This window comes from Scyliorhinus canicula, chromosome 17 (genome assembly GCF_902713615.1).
Source record: "Scyliorhinus canicula chromosome 17, sScyCan1.1, whole genome shotgun sequence".
Classification (NCBI taxonomy): Eukaryota; Metazoa; Chordata; class Chondrichthyes; order Carcharhiniformes; family Scyliorhinidae; genus Scyliorhinus; species Scyliorhinus canicula.
Genome location: NC_052162.1, coordinates 102,220,391 through 102,243,499, shown reverse-complemented (window position 1 = coordinate 102,243,499; position 23,109 = coordinate 102,220,391). Strand labels below are relative to the sequence as shown.

At 48.7% G+C, this 23,109-nt stretch overlaps 1 protein-coding gene across 1 annotated transcript in view; it reads right to left on the bottom strand.

Moving 5' to 3' along the window:
* LOC119951958 (nitric oxide synthase, brain-like) overlaps positions 1-23,109 on the bottom strand; it is a 304,521-nt gene that overhangs the window by 7,179 nt on the left and 274,233 nt on the right. Inside the window, exons 25-26 of the mRNA XM_038775360.1 lie at positions 19,793-19,941; positions 3,585-3,779 (exon numbers count right to left, since the gene is read on the bottom strand). Coding sequence (XP_038631288.1) covers positions 3,585-3,779; positions 19,793-19,941 — 344 coding nt within the window. The remainder of the gene's footprint in view (positions 1-3,584; positions 3,780-19,792; positions 19,942-23,109) is intronic.

Here is a 23,109-nt window from a genome sequence, read left to right as displayed (position 1 = left end):
ATAGGTCAAGTTGTCAATCGGAAGGGGGAAATTTTGGATATTCTAAAAGACATTAAGGTGGACAAGTGCCCAGGACCGGATGGGATCTATCCCAGGTTACTGAGGGAAGCAAGGGTCGAAATAGCTGGGGCCTTAACAGATATCTTTACAGCATCCTTGAGCATGGGTGAGGTCCTGGAGGACTGGAGAATTGCTAATGTTGTCCATTTGTTAAAGAAAGGTAGCAGGGAAAATCCAGGGAATTATAGACCTGTGAGCTTGATGTCAGTGGTAGGCAAACTGTTGGAGACGATACTGAGGGATAGGATCTATTCACATATGGAAGAAAATAGACTTATCAGTGATAGGCAGCATGGTTTTGTGCAGGGAAGGTCATGTCTTACAAACCTAATAGAATTCTTTGAGGAAGTGACAAAGTTAATTGATGAGGGAAGGGCTGCAGATGTCATATACTTGGACTTTAGTAAGGCGTTTGATAAGGTTTCCCATGGCAGGTTGATGGAAAAAGTGAAGTCGTATGGGGTTCAGGGTGTACTAGCTAGATGGATAAAGAACTGGCTGGGTAACAGGAGACAGAGAGTAGTGGTGGAAGGGAGTGTCTCAAAATGGAGAAAGGTGACTAGTGGTGTTCCACAGGGATCCGTGCTCTGTTGTTTGAGATCTACATAAATGACCTGGAGGAAGGTATAGGTGGTCTGATTAGCATGTTTGCAGACGATACAAAGATTGGTGGAGTTGCAGATAGCGAGGAGGACTGTCAGAGAATACAACAAAATATAGATAGATTGGAGAGTTGGGCAGAGAAATGGCAGATGGAGTTCAATCCAGGCAAATGCGAGGTGACGCATTTTAGAAGATCTAATTCAAGAGCGGACTATATGGTCAATGGAAGAGTCCTAGGGAAAATTGATGTACAGAGAGATCTGGGAGTTCAGGTCTATTGTACCCTGAAGGTGGCAACGCAGGTTGATAGAGTGGTCAAGAAGGCATATAGCATGCTTGCCTTCATCGGATGGGGTATTGTGTACAAGAGTTGGCAGGTCATGTTACAGTTGTATAGGACTTTGGTTAGGCCACATTTGGAATACTGCGTGCAGTTCTGGTCGCCACATTACCAGAAGGAGAGGGTGCAGAGAAGGTTCACCAGGATGTTGCCTGGTATGGAGGGTGCTAGCTATGAAGAAAGGTTGAGTAGATTAGGATTGTTTTCATTGGAAAGACGGAGGTTGAGGGGAGACCTGATTCAGGTCTACAAAATTATGAGAGGTATGGACAGGGTGGATAGCAACAAGCTTTTTCCAAGAGTGGGGGTGTCAGTTACAAGGGGTCATGATTTCAAAGTGAGGGGGGGAAAGTTTAAGGGAGATGTGTGTGGAAAGTTTTTTACGCGGAGGGTGGTGGATGCCTGGAACGCTTTACCAGCGGAGGTGGTAGTGGCGGGCACGATAGCGTCATTTAAGAGGCGTCTAGACGGGTATATGAACGGGCGGGAACAGAGAGAAGTAGACCTTGGAAAATTGGAGACAGGTTTAGATAAAGGATCTGGATCGGCGCAGGCTGGGAGGGCCGAAGGGCCTGTTCCTGTGCTGTAATTTTCTTTGTTCTTTGTTCTTTTTACTCAGAGCCTGGAAGGACCTTGTGGCGTAGGCGACCATCAACTTGATGGCTACCGGGAGCGGTGTCCTCCTCCTTTCCCCTGCAGTGACAGGTAGACTATTCAACACAGTAGCCCCTGTTGGCACTGCAGACCCTGCCCCTGCAAGTCCTCCTCCCCCATCCTAGAACCTCTGGCCTCGTCGATGCCCTGCACCATGGGGGCCTCTGATCCTGCTGCTTATAAGGCCCTTGCCAGCGGTATGCACTGTGGCGTCTGTCTGTTTCCCCATTATAGGGACTACTGTGGACATTGTCCTTGGGCGGGCCGTGTGATGCCCCACTGGCGGATAATCAGCGACCAGCTGGCCGGTTGGGGGGGTGGGGATGGTGGAGTATGAGGGTAGTGGCTGGGTTATAGGGGTGGGCACCCTTATGGCTAGTGGTAGTCTGCATAACTAGGAGCCAAGGTGGGTGTAAGTCGTGGCAATGGTGGTCCGTGCCTGGACACCACCCCAGTCCCATGGGGTCACCCCAGCTCTACTACCAATCCCCCTGTCACCATAGCCCCTCCCAGTCTTGGGAAAGCCATCTTGGAGAATGTAAAGGAAAGAGGAGAATGGCACACAGCATGTGATATAGAGAGTGTCACACAGCATGGACGCGATTCTCCGCTCCCCACGCCGGGTGGGTGAATAGTGGGAGGGACCCCCGACAAATTTCACGCCCCCCTGGCGCCCTCCGCGATTCTAGAATCGCCGCTCGCCGTTTGGGCTTGTAGGTGGCCTTTTGGGGAAAGAGCACCACGACTGTGCTTGGGAGGGGACAGGCCCGCGATCGGTGCCCACCGATCGTCGGGCCGGCGTCCAAATCGGACGCACTATTTCCCCTCCGCCACCCCGCAAGATCAAGCCGCCACGTCTTGCTGGGCGGCTGAGGGGAAAGACGGCCACCGCACATGATCGGGTTCGTGCTGTCAGCGTCATGATGTCAGACGCGCATGCGCGGGTTGGAGCCGGCCAACCTGCGCATGCACGGCTGACGTCATTAGGCGCGCTGGCCGCATCATTCTTGGCGCCCATGGCCGAGAGTTACTGAGCACTGCTCCTAGCCCCGCCGGGAGGGGAGAATAGGGGGCGAGGAGCGGCCTCTGAGGTCGTGAAACTCGGCCGAGTTCATGGCGGCCCTCCCGATTTCTCCCGGAAGCGGAGAATTCCGCCACATGTCTCTCCAAGGCGGCTTTCAAGACACACCAGGCATAATCGCCGAGCAGAAACTGGTAGCCAAGCTCCGCACGTATGAGGATGGCTTAAACCGAGATCTCGGGTTTATGTCACATTATATGTAACCCCCACCATAGAATCCTACTAACTGTCCTGGCGTGAGACAATTAAAACCTTGATTACCAAAATGCATCACCTCACACTTCTCTGCATTTAACTGCTACATATCTGCCCACTCCAGCAATTTGTCTATGTTCTCTTCACAATTTACAAGTTTTGAGTATCATCCATAAACTCTGAAATTGTCCCTGCACACCAAGATTATTGATATACATCAGGAAAAGCAACGGTTCCAATATTGACACTTGGGGAAAACCACTACAAACCTTCCTCCAGTCTGAAAAAGATCCAGTGACCATTACTTTGTGTGACGCAGCATGACTGGTGTTTTTGAGAGCTAATACAGGGACTGGACCTCTGTCTCTGTGGCACGATTCTATGTCCTACGATTAATCTTGCTGTCTGACAAATATTTCTGAGCTGACTTTTCAAAGCAGACAGCTCAGAACATCTCATTCTATTCTAATCCAGATTCACCAGCTAGTGATGCTAAACTTCCTTTAAATCTCAAATCACCTTTGAATATTGGTCATTTTAAAATGGTCATCTGTTTGGACTCCAAATCAAATGGTATATTTACCTCTCACCATTTTCTAAAGCATTGTAATATTGTCACTTGATAGGCCAGCAGATGAGTGACTTGTTTACCTTCAGCTTTGCAATATAGGTTGCTGCATCATTGAAATTCATGTCTCCCTGGCTCGCAATAATTTCTTGGACAGTTTTTGTAACATCTTGAGCCATCGTAACATCACCACAAATGTACAGGTGTCCGTTCATTGAATTCAAGATGTGGTACAGCTCATCGGATAGCTGATTTTGAATGATATCTTGTACATACACCTAGGGGATGAAAACAAGTCAACTAAACAAACCAACAACATAACGTAAATCATGTCAGACTATCCCACTCTCAACCAGGGTCAGACTCTCTCCCTATCAGGGAATCAGACAATTTACAGTTCACAAGGAGGCCATTCAGCCCATCGAGTCTGCACTGGCCCTTGCAAAGAGCACCTTACCCAAGCCCACATATCTACCCTATCCCCGGAACCCAGTAACCCCCACTTAACCTTTTATGGACACTAAGGGCAATTTAGCATAGCCAATCCACCAAACCCTCACATCTTTGGACTGTGGGAGGAAACCGGAGCACCCAGAGGAAACCCATGCAGACACGGGGAGGACGTGCAGACTCCGCACAGACAATGATCCAAGCCGGGTATCGAACCTTGGGACCCTGGAACTGTGAAGCAACTGTGCTAACCACTATGCTACCATGCTGCCCTCACTCCATCACACGCCCAGTCCTACTCTTGCTCTATCACACACGCTTAGTTACTCTCTCCTTGGACTGAATTCTCCACTTGCCGGGATTTGCTGTTTGCCAGCAGCCTGGGGGTTTTGTTTATTTTTGCCGTTTCATTTTTTGATTTGTGGATCGTGTCTTTAAGGCAAAGTGGCCCGTGTTTTAATGCATGAGGATGTCAGCAGCAGGGGAGATCTGTCATCACTCAATTTGACAGGTGGCCAATGAATTGGCCTAAAAGGTGGTGTTCTGCACGGCAACAGGCCGTGATTGGAAACGTTCCCACTGAAATGGCTCAGAGACCTAAAAAGTTTCCCTTTGGCAGTTAAGAGATAAGGTTTGTCCCAATCTGGTTTCGCTAGAAATAACCATCAAATTCTCACCAAAAGGCCGTAGGAACCAACTCTCTCTGCAGAAAAGGCAGATGCAGGCAGAGACCAGAATCTGAGAACTCGCTCTGCAGAAAAGGCAGATGCAGGCAGAGATCAGAATCTGATGACTCTCACTGCAGAAAAGGCAGATGTGAAGCCAGAGGCCTCTGCTGGAAAAGCTGTAAGATATACTGCTAAACTTCAGGAAAGATTGGTACAGGCTGTATACCAGGGACTTTAATCCACTCATACTGTGATGGAAATGCACTAAAGAACTCAATATCCAAAGCAAAGACTCTTATCTTTTGACCTTAATCCTTATTATTTCTACTCCTTTCCACTCGTCGATGTTTGTCTGTCTCATGTGTGGGTAGAGGATGCGGCAGTAAAAGGGGGAGTCCGTATTAGCTGGTTGTTAATATGGTCATCTGAGACTATGGTGACTTTACCTAACCTGTCATTGAGAAGCTCTATTTACTGAATGTTATGTTTTTGTTCCTGCTATAAATAAATTATAATTGTGTGATTCTATGATTCTGTGCCGTGTTTCACTTTCCCCTCTCACTCTATCATTTGTTGTGTGTCACTATTCTCCCTCACTCTCTCTATCACATGCTGTCATTCTCATCTCACGTTCTATCACATGCTGTGTGTCACTCTGCTCCCTCCGTCCCTCTAACGCATACTGGGTGGGAGAATAGCGGGAGGGCCTCCCGACATTTTTCATGCCCTCCCGCTATTCTTCCCCCCCCCCCCCCGCCCCCAGGCCTGACCCACGCCACGAATTGCCGCTCGCCGTTTTTTACGGCGAGCGGCGATTCTCCGAGGCCGATGGGCCGAGCAGCTGGGCCTTCACGCCCGTTTCACCACGGCAGCAAACACACCTGCTCGCTGCCGTCGTGAAACGGGCGCCAGATGCCCGTTTGAGGCATCTAGAGGCCCGATTGGCGCGGGAGCACCACGACTGTGCTCGGGAGGGGACAGGCCCGCGATCGGTGCCCACCGATCGTCGGGCCAGCGTCCAAAACAGACGCACTCTTTCTCCTCCGCCGATCGGCAAGATCAAGCTGCCACGTCTTGACGGGCGGCTGAGGAGAAAGACGGCAACTGCGCATGCGCGGGTTGGCGTTGTCCAACCTGCGCATGCGCGGCTGATGTCATCGGCCGCGTCAGCCGGCGTGACGCTTGACGTGCGGCCTTGACGACCGAGCCCCGCCCGGGGGGGAGAATCGGCCCCGGAAGTGGCCGTGAAGGCTGCCGTGGGTCACGGCCTGTCCCACGGCAGCCTTTACGATTCTCCGCATTTGCGGAGAATCTCGCCCTGTGTGTCACTCCCCCCGCTCTCTCTCTCTCATGCTGTGTGTCATGCTCTCTTCCTATCATATGTTGTAGGTCACTCTCTCTCACTCACTCTATCACATACTGTGTGTCACTCTCCTCACTCTCACATGCTGTGTGTCATTCACTCTCTCTGTCATGTGCTATGCGTCACTCACTCTATCACATGCGTCACTCTCCTCTCTCTCTATCACATGCATTCTCTCACTTGCTCCACCTGTGTCACTCTCCCCTTTCTCTCTACCACATGCTATCTGTCACCTTCCTCTCTCTATTGCATTCTCCCTCTATCACATGCTGTGTGTCAATCCCCCCCCCCCCCCCCCCACCCACCCTCTCTATCACATGGTGTGGCACTGTCCTCCCTCACTCACTCTATCACATGCTGAGTGTGATTCTTCTCTCTCTCCATCACATAATGTGTGTGTTACGGCCCCAAAAGGATTTGAACCTACTTTATATCAGATTCCCCTCCTATACCTAAGAATACGAATTTGCTGATTACTTTTATAGACACCAGATTGGGAAGAAGCGAGGTTTTCTCTCTTACCTGCCAAAGGGAAACTCTAGTCTCTGAACTATTTCAGTGGGAACTTTTCTAATCACCACCTGTTACCGGGCAGAACACTGAACTCCTCAGTTAATTAGGGGTGGAGTTTCCTCCCAATTGGAGGATCCCCCACGGGATATAAACCCTGGCTGGGAGCAGGTTGGGAAAGAGGACCCTGAGGGGGAGTGGAAATGAAAATGAAATGAAAATTGCTTATTGTCACGAGTAGACTTCAATGAAGTTACTGTGAAAAGCCCCTAGTCGCCACATTCCGGTGCCTGTTACGGGAATCGAACCGTGCTTGGCCTGCTTGGTCTGCTTTCAAAGCCAGCGATTTAGCCCAGTGTGCTAAACAGGAGAGAGGAGAGGAGAGGAGAGGAGAGGAGAGGAGAGGAGAGGAGAGGAGAGGAGAGGAGAGGAGAGGAGAGGAGAGGAGAGGAGAGGAGAGGAGAGGAGAGGAGAGGAGAGGAGAGGAGAGGTATTGTATTAAGGAGTAGTAGAATAAACCCAGTTGTAGCCTGTCTATCTGGCTAGCTGTGAAGTTCTTAACTTTGGCCACAACAGTGTGTCATTCTTGCCTCTCACTCTCTCTGTCACATGCTGTATGTCACTCTCCTCCCAATGCTCTATCACATGCTTTGTGTCAATCTCTCCTCTCTCTCTATCACATGCTGTGCATCATTCTCTTTTCTCACTCACTCTACCACATGCTCTGTGTCACTCTCTTCTCTCTCAATCTTTTCATCACATAATGTGTGTCATTCTCCCCTCTCTCTTTCTCTCCCACAGGCTGTGTGTCACTCTCCTAACTCACTCTCTCAATCACATACTGTGTGTCACTCTTCTCTCTATCTTTCTCTCTATCACGTCCTATGGATCACTCTCTCTCCCTCTCCACATGCTGTGTGTCACTCTCAATTTAACCCTGAAAAGTGTGAGGTGATACACTTTGGAAGGAGTAATGTGACAATGAAGTATCCAATGAATGGCCTCATACTGAGAAGTTCCGAGGAACAAAGGGACCTTGTGTGTTTGTCCATAGATCTCTGAAGGTAGAAGGGCAGGTTACTCGGGTGGTGAAAAAGGCATATCAATCGAGGCATAGATTACAAAAGCAAGAAGATCATTTTGGAGCTGTAAAGAACTTTGGAGAGGTCACAGTTGGAGTATTGTGTGCAATTCTGGTTGCCACATTCTAGGATGGATGTGATTGCACTGGAGGGGGTGAAAAGGCAATTCACCACGGTGCTGCCTGGGATGGGGGCAAATTTTCGGTATCTAGGAATTCTAGGTAGTACGAAGCTGGGCCCAGACACACAAATTGAACTTGGCACGCCTGGTGGGGGGATTGAAGGCGGATTTCAAGTGGTGAGGTGTGTTGCCGCTGTCACTGGCAGGGCGTGTGCAGACGGTGAAAATGACGATGCTGCCCAGGTTCTTGTTCATGTTTCAGAACCTCCCCAACTTTGTTCCCAAGTCCTTTTCCAGCAAGGTGCACGGGTTAACCTCGGGGCTTGTATGGGCGGGAAGATCCCGTGGGTGAGGAGGGTGTTCCTGGAGAGGCGGGGTGGAGGGAGGGAAGGGGGGGGGGGCGGCTGCTGGTGTTGCCGAATTTGATAAATTATGATTGGGCACGAACATCGCAATGATGAGGAAATGGCCATTGGAGGAGGAATGGGTGTGGGGGCCAATGCAGGCCCATGAGCCCATGGAGTACCTGGAGTACCATGGTAGTTATGGATGTGGAGTCAGCGCAGGCAACATTTCAGGCTGGAGGGCGTGCCGTAGTGGGCGCCAAACTGTGACAACCATAGGTTTGTGTCGGCGGGTCTGGATGTGAGGTTCCGGCAGTGGCGGCAGTTGGGGATAGAGTATTTTAGGGGCTTGTTTGTGGGGACTGGAGCAGTTGGAGCAGACATATGAGTTGCCAAAAGGGAATAGTTTTAGGTACCTGCAGGTAAGGAATTTGGGAGGAGAGAGGTGCCGGCCTTCCCGGGACTGTCCCTCCGGTGTTGCAAGACAAGCTGTTGTCGGAAAAGAATATTGGAGAGGGGGGAGTGTCGGTCATCTTCAGTGAGTTGGTGGAGAGGGAGGGTGCTCCGGTGGGGGAGATTAAGCATAAATGGGAGGAGGAGTTGGGTGGGGAGATGCGAGCCGGGACTGGAAAGACGCCCTGCGGAGGGTGAACGCGTTCTCATTGTGTGTGAGATTAACCCTCATCCAGGTCCATAGGGCCCACATGGCAGTTGCGAGGATGAGCCGCTTCTTTGCAGGGATGGAGGATAAGTGTGCGTTGGGGTGGGGGGGACAATCACGTCCACATGTTTTGGGCATGTCCAAAGTTGAGGAGGTTCTTGGATGTTATATCCAGGATTCTGGGTGTGCGGGTGGCCGACCTCGAGTGTGGAGGTGGCGATATTCGATGTGTTATAAGATCGGGAGCTGAGGTGGCAGAGAGGCCGATGTATTGGCCTTTGCCTCCCTGATAACCTGGAGACTGATCTTGTTTTGTTGGCGGGACTCAGAGCCACCAAAGGCAGGGGCGTGGGTGAGTGACCTGGCAGAATTCCTGCACTTGGATGCCAAGTTCGCTTTGCGGGGATCGGAGGAGGGGTTCACCTGGATGTGGAAGTCGTTCATAGATTTCTTCTAATTGGTCTTCGGGGTCGTGGGGGAGTGGATAAGTGGGTGTTGGCTAAGAGAGGGACAAGGGGAAAAATTAATAAGGCGGGGTACAGTTGGGCATTGGTATCGGGAGAGGTTGGGGGTTTGTGGTTTCTGTTCATGTTTATGTTTTGGTCTTCTGATATTTTCTGTATAGATGTAAAATGTATAGATTGAATAAAAATAATTTTAAATTAAATCCATGATTCTCTGGGTTTGTTACTCCTTCCTATTACCCAAGAGGGAATATGTACCCTCCCATTTCCTTTTAACACCCCCACTGCTCTTCTGTAGATTTTCCCACAAGTAATTTTCCAGTCTACCTTGGCCAGATCTGCCTTATTTTACTAAAATCCACCGCCCCCCCATTCCAAAACCTTTTTTGCAACTTGTCCATTTCTGCGTCGATAACAGTCTTAAATTGTACCATATTGTGGTCGCTGTCCGACTTCATTCCCCAGAATTAGGTCCAGCACTGCACCATCCCTTGTTGAACTCTCTATATATTAAGCTAAAAAGCTCCCATGTGTACATTTTAAGAACTTCACTCCGTCTAAGCACCTAGCATGATGCCCATCCCAATTAATGTTTAAAGTTGAAATCACGTAATATAATTACCCTATTATTATTTTTACACACTATTGCGAATTGTGGACATATTTTCTCCTCAATTTCCTGCTGACTATCTAGGGGCCTATAATAAAACCTACCAATGTAGCTGTCCCTTTTTTATTGCTAAACTCTATGTGGTGAATGTAACATGGTAATTCACACTGTACCTTTGTAAGCGCAGTAGCGTTATCCGACCACTAGGGGGAGTAGCTCTGGGAATGCTCAGGAGCTTGTACAGGGCTCCACCCTTGGCTCCACCCATGACTCCTCCCCCTTGTGCTGCTGTATAAATACCCTTGTCCAGAGTCAGCCTGCAGTTCACCGAGAGTTCATCAATGGGTAACAGGCTGGCTCTGTAGTAAGTAGATTAAAGCCTATATTCATATCGGAAAACACGTGTCTGGTGAATTGATGGTTCCATCACTCTATCCACAAAGGTTAATTTGATGCCCCCCCCCCCAAGGTGTCATCTCTCCTTACTGCAGTAACTGCCGCCTTAACTAATAATAATAATCTAGGGCAGCATGGTGGCGCAGTGGGTTAGCCCTGCAGCCTCACGGCGCCGAGGTCTCAGGTTCGATCCCGGCTCTGGGTCACTGTCTGCGTGGAGTTTGCACATTCGCCCCGTGCTTGCGTGGGTTTCGCCCCCACAACCCAAAGATGTGCAAGCTAGGTGGTCTGGCCACGTTAAATTGCCCCTTAATTGGAAAAAATTAATTGGGTACTCTAAATTTATATATTAAAAAAATATATAATAATAATAATCTTTATTAGTGTCACAAGTAGGCTTACATTAACACTGCAATGAAGTTACTGTGAAAAGCCCTTAGTCGCCACACTGTACGGGTACACTGAATGAGAATTTAGAATATCCAATTTACCTAACAAGCACAACTTTCGGGATTTGTGGGAGGAAACTGGAGCAGACACGGGTAGAATGTGCAGACTCTGCACAGACAGTGCCCAAAGCCGGGAATCAAACCTGGGTGCCTGGTGCTGAGACAACAGTGCTAACCACTGTGCTACCATAACACAATGACTCCTCCTCTTTTACCCACTTCTCTGTCTCACCTGAAGATTCTATATCCTGGGATGTTGAGCTGCCAATCCGGTCCCTCCCTCAACTGTATCTCCGTGATCGCTACAATTTCACATGTCAATCCTCACCCTTAACTCATCCGTTTTACCTGTAATACTACTGGCATCAAAGTAGTGGCCATCCAGCCTCGTCTTACTGCCTTAAAACTTACTACCGCTGTATTCCCTCTGACTTGATTGCTTTTCTGTGTTATGCTGTGTCCCTATTCTGCTATCAGTCTGCATCCCCTCCCCCTGCCAAACTAGTTTAAACTCCTCCCAACAGCACCAGCAAACCCACCAACAAGGATGTTAGTTCCATTCTGTTTCAGTTATACACCGTCCCGCTTGTACAGGTCCCATCTTCCCAGAAATAGTCCCAGTGGTCAAAAATCTAAAGCCCTCCCACCTGCACCAACTCTTAAGCCACGTATTCATGTGTGCTATTCTCCTATTTCTGCAGTTGCTGGCACATGGCACTGGGTGTGATCCAGAGATTACAAATCCGAGAGGTCCTGCTTTTTAGTCTACTGCCTAAATCCCTGAATTCTTGATGCAAGACCTCATCACTATTTCTATATATGTCATTGATACTAACATGTCCAATGTCCTCTGACCTAACATCCTCCCCCTTCAGGATGCCCTGCAGCCATTCAGTGACATTCCAGACCCTGGTACCAGAGAGGCAGCACACCATCCTGGAGTCACATTGATGGCCACAGTAGTGCCTATCTGTTACCCTGACTATACAATGCCCCATTATTATTGCTCTTCTTCTATTTCCCCCCTTCTGTGCCAGAAGCTTGGCTCTCTTTGCACTCCCTGGAAGAACCATTGTTCCATTGATTAAGATGGGCAAGAGAGATAATCCAGGAAATTATAGGCCGGTGAACCTTATGTCAGTGGTAGGGAAATTGTTGGAAAAGGTTCTTAGAGACAGGATTTACTCACATTTGGAAAGAAATGGACCTATTAGTGATGGACAGCATGTTTTTGTGAAGGAGGTCATGCCTCACTAATTTGATCGAGTTTTTCGAGTAAGTAACAAAGATGATAGATGGGGGAAAGACAGTAGATGTTGTATACATGGACTTCAGTAAAGCCTTTGACAAGGTACCTCATGGTAGACTGGTACAAAAGATGAAGTCACATGGTATCAGAAGAGAGCTGGTGAGATGGATACAGAACTGTCTTGGGCAGTAGAAGGGTGCTTTTCTGAATGGAAAGCTGTGACTAGCGGCGTTCCACAGGGATCAGTCTGGGACCTTTGTTTTTCGTTGTGTATTTAAATGATTTCGAAGAAAATGTAGCTGGTCTGGTTAGTAAGTTTGCAGACAGCACAAGAATTGGTGGAGTTGAGGATAGTGAAGAGGATTGTCAGAGGATGCAGCAAGATATAAACTGTTTGGAGTCTTGGGCGGAGAAATGGCAGATGGAGCTTAATGCGCACAAGTGTGAGGTAATGCACTATGGAAGGTCCAATGCATGCAGGTATGGTGATATGCATCACTGTAAATACACAAGGGGTTAATGTCAATACACTAGGACTAAGTAAACACTAGAGGGAGCACCAGAGACATCATGACATCATACAGCTAATGAACACATAGAATAGGACATGACCAATGGGCAGTCAAGACACCCAGAGGTGACACTACCACAAGGGGGCTACCCATATAAAAGGACAGGGCACACATGCCCTTTCTCTCAGAGAGAAGGACAAGGGCAGATCAGAAGCATCACATCCACCGCGTGGCTTCGAGCAGACTGGTTAGTTAGACTGAGTTACTATAGTAAGATTAGCAGGAGAGTCAAACTCAAGTAGGAGAATGGTTAACTGTTCAATAAATGTGTTAAACCTATCACCAAGTCTGAACCTTCCTTTGTCAGAGCATAGATTAAGGAAGCAGTTATGCTACATGAAGAAGCATAACACAGGAGCAGGGATTACACAGTAAATGGTAGAACTCTCGCGAATATGGACAGGCTGAGAGATCTGGGCGTGCATGTCCGCCGATCACTGAAAGTGGCAATGCATGTGGATAAGGCGGCGCCACTGTGCACGCGCGGGTTGGCACGGAGCCCAGCTGGTGCCAGGAAGGGAGGCTGAAGCGGCGTGAACCACTCCAGCGTCATGCTGGCCCCCTGTGGGGGCCAGAATCGGTGGTGCCCGCGCCCGTTTCTCGCCATCGTGAAATGCGACGGCGTTCACGATGGCACGGACATTCTGCCAACATTTCGGAGAATCCTGCCCACGGAACGCGTTGCCTGGGGAGGTGGTGGGAGCAGGTACGATACCAGCATTTAAGGGGCATCTGGCCCAATATATGAATAGGGTGGGAATGGAAGCATTCGGACTCCATTAGTGCAGATGGTTTCAGTTTAGGCAGGTACCATGGTCAGCGCAGGCTTGGAGGGCTGAAGGGCCTGTTCCTGTGCTGTATTGTTCTTTGAACTAGACTCATCAGTCTCCGAAATGGAATACCGATTTTCAAGTGGAACTACAAGTGACTCCTGAACTAATGGTGTACTTTTACGCCAAAATTTCTCACTTCATCTAGCCCTCATAGTATATTCCCATTTATTGCGTACCTCCCTATAACTGTTTGACCTCCTTAAATGCATGACCTTACACTTCTCTGGTTAAATTCCATCTGCCGGTTTATCGCTCACTCACCAATCCATCTATATCGTTTTGGAAATGATAGCTATCCTCCACACTGTCCATCACTCGGCCAATCATTGTGTTATCTGCAATTTCCCAATTTCTCCCCCCACGTTCACATCCAAATCGTTAACATATAACACAAACAGTAATGGTCCCAACACCTAGGCCTGTGGAACACCACTTGAAAGAACTTTCCATTTGCAACGACAGCCATCGACCATTACCCTTTGTTTCCTGTCACTGAGCCAACTTTTTATCCAATTTGCCACATTGACCTGTATCCCACCACCAGTGTAACAAATGTCTTTTGAAAGTCCACATCAACAGCATTACGCTCACCGATCCTTTCTGTTATCTCCTCAAAAAACTCCAGCGATTTAGTTAAGCCTGAATTGCCCTTTAGAAATACATTTTTAAAAAAAATTTAGAGTACCCAATTCTTTTTTTCCAATTAAGGGGCATTTTAGGGTGGCCAATGCACCCAACCTTCACATCTTTGGGTTGTGGGGGTGAGGCCCACGCAGACATGGGGAGAATGTGTAAACTCCACACAGACAGTGACCTGGGCCTCGGCAGCGTGAGGCATTAGTGCTAACCACTGCACCGCCGTACTTCCCGCCCTTTAGTAATCCATGCTGGCTATTTCTAATCAACCCAAATTACTCCATGTGACCATAATTCTCTCCCGATTACCTGATGCTTCCCCAGCACTGAAGTAAATTAGCTGGTCTGTAATTGCTGGGGATATCCTTTCACAATGTTGACTCTGCCTGATTACCGTGAGCTTATCCAATAAGCTTATTTAATAATATAGCTTCTTCTGTGACAGATATTAAGCTTGTTGTTTCTCACTTCCTGTCTCCATCCTCTTTTGAATGATGGATTTATATTTTCTATATTCCAATCTAATGAGACCTTACCTGAATCTGGGGCATTTTGGAAAATTTAAACCAATGCATCAACTATCTCACACGCCTTTTTTTTAGACCCTAGGATGAAGTCCATCAGGACCTGGGCTCTTGTCAATCCGCTGCTCCAACAATTTACTCACTGCCCCTTCTCCAGTGACTAATTTTCCTGAGTTCCTCCCTCCTTCTATTTCCAGGTTTACAGTTGTTTCTGGGATAGAACATTGAACATACAGTGCAGAAGGAGGCCATTCGGCCCATTGAGTCTGCACCGACCCACTTAAGCCCTCACTTCCACCCTATCCCGGTAACCCAGTAACCCCGCCTAACCTTTTTGGACACTAAGGGCAATTTAGCATGGCCAATCCACCTAACCTGCACATCTTTGGACTGTGGGAGGAAACCAGAGCACTCAGAGGAAACCCACGCACACACGGGGAGAATGTGCAGACTCCGCACAGAGTGACCCAGCGGGGAATCAAACCTGGGGCCCTGACGCTGAAAAACCACAGTGCTAGCCACTTGTGCTACCGTACTGACCATGGTATTTGTGGGAGATCCTCTAACAGTAACCACATGGTAGGGTGGAGCATAAAGGGAGAAATAATGGGAGCTTGCCAGAAAGGCACGATGATAATCATGACCGATTTTATTTATATCTTCTATAGTGAAGACTGATGCAAAATACCGGTTCAATTCATCTGCCATTTCCTTGTTTTCCATTATCAACTCTCCAGACTCACTTTCAATAGGACGAATGCTCACTTTGTAACTCTTCTTTTTTGAATATTTATAAAAATTCTCACTGTCTTTTTATATTTCTGGCTAGCTTTCTCTCATATTCTAACTTTTCCCTCGTTACTAATCTTTTAGTCATCATCTGTTATAGAACATAGAACAGTACAGCACAGAACAGGCCCTTCGGCCCTCGATGTTGTGCGAGCCATGATCACCCTACTCAAACCCACGTATCCACCCTATACCCGTAACCCAACAACCCCCCCCCCCCTTAACCTTACATTTTAGGACACTACGGGCAATTTAGCATGGCCAATCCACCTAACCCGCACATCTTTGGACTGTGGGAGGAAACCGGAGCACCCGGAGGAAACCCACGCACACACGGGGAGGACGTGCAGACTCCACACAGACAGTGACCCAGCCGGGAATCGAACCTGGGACCCTGGAGCTGTGAAGCATTATGCTAACCACCATGCTACCGTGCTGCCCACCTTGTTCCAACATTCTGACATGCCATCTGTCTTTGCACAATTATATGCTTTTTCTTTAAGTTTGATACTATCTTTAACCTTTCTAACGTACATAAAAAGCAAGAGGGTAGCCAGGTAAAGGGTTGGCCCACTGAAGGACAGGGGAGGGAATCTATGTGTGGAGCCAGAGGAAATGGACGAGGTACTAAATGAATACTTTGCATCAGTATTCACCAAAGAGAAGGAATTGGTGGATGTTGAGTCTGGCGAAGGGTGTGTAGATAGCCTGGATCCAAAAAGACAAGGTGTTGGGCGTCTTGGAAAATATTAAGGTGGATAAGTCACCAGGGCCTGATGGGATCTACTCCAGAATACTGAAGGAGGCAAGAGAGGAAATTGCTGAGGTCTTAACAGAAATCTTTGGATTCTCATTGTCTTCAGATGATGTGTCAGAGGACTGGAGAATAGCCAATGTTGTTCCTTTGTTTAAGAAGGGTAGCAAGGATAATCCAGGGAACTACAAGCCGGTGAGCCTTAGATCAGTGGTAGGGAAATTACTGGAGAGAATTCTTCGAGACAGGATCTATTCCCATTTGGAAGCAAATGGACGTATTAATGAGAGGCAGCATGGTTTTGTGAAGGGGAGGTCGTGTCTCACTAACTTGATAGAGTTTTTTGAGGAGGTCACAAAGATGATTGATGCTGGTAGGGCAGTGGATGGTGTCTATATGGACTTCAGTAAGGCCTTTGACAAAGTCCCTCATGGCAGACTGGTACAAAAGGTGAAGTCACACGGGATCAGGGGTGAGCTGGCAAGGTGGATACAGAACTGGCTAGGTCTTAGAAGGCAGAGAGTAGCAATGGAAGGGTGCTTTTCTGATTGGAGGGCTGTGACTAGTGGTGTTCCGCAGGGATCAGTGCTGCGACCTTTGCTGCTCATAGTATATATAAATGATTTGGAGTAGGCAGCACGGTGGCGCAGTGGTTAGCATTGCTGCCTACGGCGCTGAGGACTCGGGTTCGAATCCCGGCCCTGGGTCACTGTCCGTGTGGAGTTTGAACATTCTCCTCGTGTCTGCGTGGGTTTCACCCCCACAACCCAAAGATGTGCAGGTTAGGTGGATTGGCCACGCTAAATTGCCCCTTAATTGGAAAAAATAATTGGCTACTCTAAATTTAATTAAAAATAAATAAATAAATGATTTGGAGGAAAATGTAACTGGTCTGATTAGTACGCTTGCCGGCGACACAAAGGTTGGTGGAATTGCGGATAGCGATGAGAACTGTCAGAGGAGACAGCAGGATTTAGATCGTTTGAAGACTTGGGCGGCGAGATGGCAGATGGAGTTTAATTCGGTCAAATGTGAGGTGATGCATTTTGGAAGGGGAATATACGGTGAATGGTAGAACCCTCAAGAGTATTGACAGTCAGAGAGATCTTGTTGTACAGTCCACAAGTCACTGAAAGGGGCAACACAAGTGGAGAAGGTAGTCAAGAAGGCATACGGCATGCTTGCCTTCATTGGCCGGGGCATTGAGTATAAAAATTGGCAAGTCATGTTGCAGCTGTATAGAACCTTAGTTAGACCACACTTGGAGTATAGTGTTCAATTCTGGTCGCCACACTACCAGAAGGATGTGGAGGCTTTAGAGAGGGTGCAGACGAGATTTAGCAGGATGTTGCGTGGTATGGAGGGCATTAGCTATGAGGAGAGGTTGAATAAACTTGGTTTGCTCTCACTGGAACGAAGGTGGTTGAGGGGCGACCTGATAGAGGTCTACAAAATTATGAGGAGCATAGACAGAGTGGATAGTCAGAGACTTTTTCCCAGGGTAGAGGGGTGAATTACTAGGGGCATAGGTTTAAGGTGTGAGGGGCAAGGTTTAGAGTAGATGTACGAGGCAGGTTTTTTTACACAGAGGGTAGTGGGTGCCTGGAACTCGCTGCTGGAGGAGGTGGTGGAAGCAGGGACAATAGTGACATCGAAGGGGCATCTTGACAAATACATGATTAGGATGGGAATAGAGGGATACAGACCCCGGAAGTGTTGAAGATTTTAGTTTAGACGGGCAGCATGGTCGGCGCAGGTTTAGAGGGCCAAAGGGCCTGTTCCTGTGCTGTACTTTACTTTGCTTTTTTGTCTTTGTTTTTCTAGTTAACCATGGCTGGTGTATTCATTCTTTGGACTTTTTCTTGCTTGTTCGAATGTGTCTATTCTGTTTATTCTGAAATATTTATCAAATGTTTGCCATGACGGGCAACACAGTTAGCACAGTTGCTTCACAGCTCCAGGGTCCCAGGTTTGATTCCCGGCTTGGCTCACTATCTGTGCGGAGTCTGCACGTTCTCCCCGTGTCTGGGTGGGTTTCCTCCGTGTGCTCCGGTTTCCTCCCACAGTCCAAAGATGTGCAGGTTAGGTGTGCATGTGCAGGCCATGCTAAATTGCCATTCGTGTCCACAAAGGCTGGTGGGGTTCCTGGGTTACGGTATAGTGTGGAGGCATTGGCTGAAGTAGGGTGCTCTTTCAAACAGCCGGTACAGACTCGATGGGCTGAATGGCCTCCTTCTGCACTGTAAATTCCATGATTCTGTGACATCTCTATTGACCTACCCCTTAATCTAATTTGCCAATTCACTTGGCCAGCTCTGGTTTCGTGCCCTTATAATTGCCCAGATTTAACTCGAGAAACAGTCCTCACTCTCTTACACTGAATGTAAAATCCAATCATATTATGGTCGCTGGTCACCATAATCACTTTGAGATCATTAATTAATCCCATATTTTGCACAATACCTGGTCTAATATAGCCTGCTCTCTGGTTGTCTCCAGAACCGCTATTCTAAAACTATGCCGAAAACATTCTCTGAACTCATCTCAGCTACCTTTGCCTATCTAACTCTATGTAGATTAAAATCTGTCATGATTATCATCGTACCTTTCTGGCAAGCTCCCATTATTTCTCCCTTTATGTTCCACCCTACCATATGGTTATTGTTAGAGGATCGCCCACAAATGACTTCTTGCCTTTACAATTTCTCATCTCTACCCAAACTGTTTCCACATCCTGATTACCTGAACTTAGGTCACTCCTCTCTATTGTGCGGTACAATTATTAACTAACAGAGCCACACCTCCACCTTTTCCTCACTTTCTGTAAGGGATACGGCACGAGGAAGTGCTGAGGGTTTTGGCTAAGGATGGGATCATGACCAGTAAAGGCTTGGAGGGCTGAAGGGCCGGTTCCCGTGCTGTATTAATCTTCTTTGTTCCAAAATTTGATGCACCCTTCAATTTTCAGGTCCCAATCCATGCCCTCCTGCAGCTACATCGTTTTAATGGCTATCACATCCTATTTATTTCTATGTACCCTCTGTCTGACTCCCTCCTCTCTATTCCATGCCCTGTACCACCATCCACTTTATCAATCAATCTAACACACTTTGTGGGGCTGGTTTAGCTCAGTGGGCTAGGCAGCCGGTTTGTAATGCAGAACAAGGCCAGCAGTGCGGGTTCAATCCCCGTACCAGCTTACCTGAACAGGCGCTGGAATGTGGCGACTAGGGGCTTTTCATAGTACCTTCATACTTGTGACAATAAAAGATTATTATTATTATTCTCTTTCTCTATCCCACATTCCTCTTCCTCTCTCTCTATCTCATGCTCTATCCTACTCTTTGTCTCTACCATATGCTCCGTTGTACTCTCTTCACTCTCGCTCTCACAGTCTGACCCACTTTCCTCTCCCTCTCTAACTCTCTGTCAAACACTTTGCCCCCTCATCTCTCTCTTCACCATTCTCATTGACGCCTTCTCCGCACTCTATCGCATGCTCTGTCCTACTCATCTTCTCTCTCAATCTATCACAGGCTTTTTCACCCTCTCCTCTTGCTCTCTCTATCAGACCCTCTGTCCCACTCTTCTTTCTCTCTCTCGATCATATGCTATCTCCCACTCTCTACCACAGGCTCTTCCCCCTCTCCTCCTGGCACACACTCTGTCCCACTCCTTCTGAATCAGATGCACTCTTCCACTCTCTTTGTATATCACACAATCTGTCCCACTCATCCCTGTCTCTGTATCACCCTATCCATCTCTCCCAGCTATTATCACCCCTCGTCTTCATCACACATCTCACTCTCGCTTTACCTTTTTTTTATCTGGCTCTCTGGAATATGCGGTGTAAATTTCCTTGAAAACTCCTTTCATCTTTGCGTCCATCATTTCCTCTCTGTAAAGATGATCCATTTGAGAACGACGACATCCAAAGATCAGTGTCATTGGACACGGCTCCAATCCTGCTTCCAGAGAGGAATGAGTCAGTGTACAATAGTGAGAACGTCACACACAGAGTGAGGGGCGAGATTGTCACATAGGATGACCAGTAAACATACAACACAGTACAGCCAATCACCAGACAGGACACTACCACTATAAAGCCAGAGGGCACTAGGTTTCCCGTTCTCTCGGGACCCAGCCACTGAGTCCACGAGCTAGCCAGTGCAAACACCATGCGGTATCTAGTAAGTCTGGTCAGGCTACTACAAGGTCACCAATCAGATCAGTATATTGTCGACCCACAGCTGAATATGAATAGCAGTTCTATAGTTGAATAAAACAGTGTTGGATCTTCTCCAGTGTTAGACGTCTGTTTCTAACTTCCCTGCATCAAATGCAGTCCACATCGAACCAACCTGCCTAACACAACATGGTACCAGAATGTTCCTGATCTTGACAGACCTACCTCGAGTGAATCAGCATTGACCAGCAAGCAGTAATCCAGTGAAATAGAAAACATCCAGCCTCCTCCGCAACTCCGCACCTCCGGCAACCTCGGCGCCAACTGGAAAATCTTCAAGCAAAAGTTCCTCTTGTACATCGAGGCCTCCGACCTTGAGGCAGCATCGGATGCCAGGAGTAGTTCTCTCTACTGCGGAGGATCACGCCATTCATATCTACAACTCCCTTACGTTCGCCGACGGCGAAGACAAAACAAAATTCAAAACAGTCCTGCCGTGGGCAGCACGGTAGCATGGTGGTTAGCATAAATGCTTCACAGTTCCAAGGTCCCAGGTTCGATTCCCGGCTGGGTCACTGTCTGTGCGGAGTCTGCACGTCCTCCCCGTGTGTGCGTGGGTTTCCTCCGGGTGCTCCGGTTTCCTCCCACAGTCCAAAGATGTGCGGGTTAGGTGGATTGGCCATGCTAAATTGCCCGTAGTGTCCTAAAAAGTAAGGTTAAGGGGGGGGTTGTTGGGTTACGGGTATAGGGTGGATACGTGGGTTTGAGTAGGGTGATCATTGCTCGGCACAATATCGAGGGCCGAAGGGCCTGTTCTGTGCTGTACTGTTCTGTGTCTAAGTACGACAGCCACTGCGACATTGAGGTGAATGAGAGCTTTGAACGGTATATCTTCTAGCAGAGGCTTCAGTTTAAGGATGAACCTTTTCACCCCTTCTTGACCCATCTCCGCATCCTCGCGCAGTCATGTAACTATGACTCAACGACTGATTCCATGATCCGGGATCAGATCATTTTCGGGGTCCACTCCGACTCCCTATGGCAGCAGCTCCTTAAAATCAAACAATTGACCCTCTCTGTCGCTATTGAGATGTGCGTTGTCCATGAGCATGCCAAGAATCGTTACTCCCACATCAGGGCGGCAGAAACTGCAAAGCTGGCCTCCCACGAGGCAGAAAGGGTGCATGCCATCGCAGGGCCTGAGCATCGAGGAGAGTGGCCATTTTGCGCGCTTTTCCCGGATCCCTGCGCATGCACGCCACGACCGAGTGGACAACGAGACCGACAACCCAACTGCGCACGTGCGTACGTCGACCGACCGCACTGTGCATGCGCGATGGCGCACGGAACGCGCTGACGTCAGTGTCATAACGTGTCCGAATTGTGGCTCTGCCCACTTAAAGCGGCAATATCCGGCAAAAGGACGCCGATGTCTCCAGTGTGGCAAGCTTGGCCACTATGCAGCCCTTTGCAGATCTGCTCCACCGCTCAGCAGCCAGCAATCCCAGCTGCGGCGCAGAAGTATCCGCTCAATACAGCAAGCCTGCCAGATTCCAATCCCGACAGCTCAATGGACCCTGATGCTGACTGCCTCAAGTCTCCATATCGGGTGGGCGTCATAACCACACAAGCTGGCCTCCACCACACCTGCGCAACGCCTCTCGATCCTCAGTGTGGATCCAGACGACGAGTGGTGTGCTGTCCTCACAGTTAACAAGGCTCGCATCCCATTTACACTGGACACCGGCGCGTCTGCGAACCTCATCTCACAATCCGACCTCGACACCATCCAGGCCTGACCAAGCATTCTTCCACCGGCCTGCCAGCTCCTTGACAACAATGGCAATGCCATAGCTGCCAGTGGCTCGTGTCAACTAGGGGTATCCAACAAGGTGATCAAGGCAACATTACGGTTTGAAATCGTCAGGCCTGACAGGGCATCCCTGCTCGGTGCTCGTGCCTGCAAGCTCCTGAATCTGGTCCAGTGAGTCCACACCATGTCATCATCACCGGCACCGGCCTCGCCGATGGAAATTTGCAAGCCGATATAGACAACATACGCAGTACCATAGCGTATTCTATGGAAAGGGCGCGCTCCCATACCGATATAAAATCCTGCTCAAACCGAGCGCCACCCCTGTAATTCATGCCCCACGCCGGGTGCTGGGTACCATCAAGGATCGTCTGAAAAAGCAATTACAGGACCTCCAAGACCAGGGCATCATCTCGAAGGTCACAGAGCCCACAGACTGGGTCAGCTCGATGGTCTGCGTAAAGAAGCCATCAGGGGAGCTCCGCGTTTGCATTGATCCTAAGGATCTAAACCGCAACATCATGCGGGAGCATTACCCGATCCCGAAACGTGAAGAGTTGACCAGTGAGATGGCTCATGCCAAACTATTCACAAAGCTGGAAGCCTCCCGGGGATTTTGGCAAATACAGCTGGACACGTCCAGTCGCAAGCTGTGCACGTTCGGTCGCTACTGCTACAACCGGATGCCTTTCGGCATCATATCTGCCTCCGAAGTGTTTCATCGCATCATGGAGCAGATGATGGAGGGCATCGAGAGGGTGCGAGTATACGTGGACGATGTGATTATCTGGTCCACAACGCCCCAGGAACACATCGCTCGCCTCAAGCAGGTCTTCCAGCGAATTCATGAACATGGTCTCCAGCTCAACAGGGCCAAGTGCTCATTTGGTCAATCGGATATTAAGCTTCTAGATATCCACATCTCGCAGCAGGGTGTGCGGCCAGACGCCGACAAGGTCTTGGCGATCAACGCCATGAAGACCCCGGAGGACAAGAAGGCGGTCCTCCGCTTCCTCGGGATGGTCTACTTTCTCGCAAAATTCATTCCCAATATGGCATCCCACACCACGGCCCTCCGCCACCTCATCAAGAAGTCGGCCGAATTCCAGTGGCTGCTCACACATGAAGAGGAAT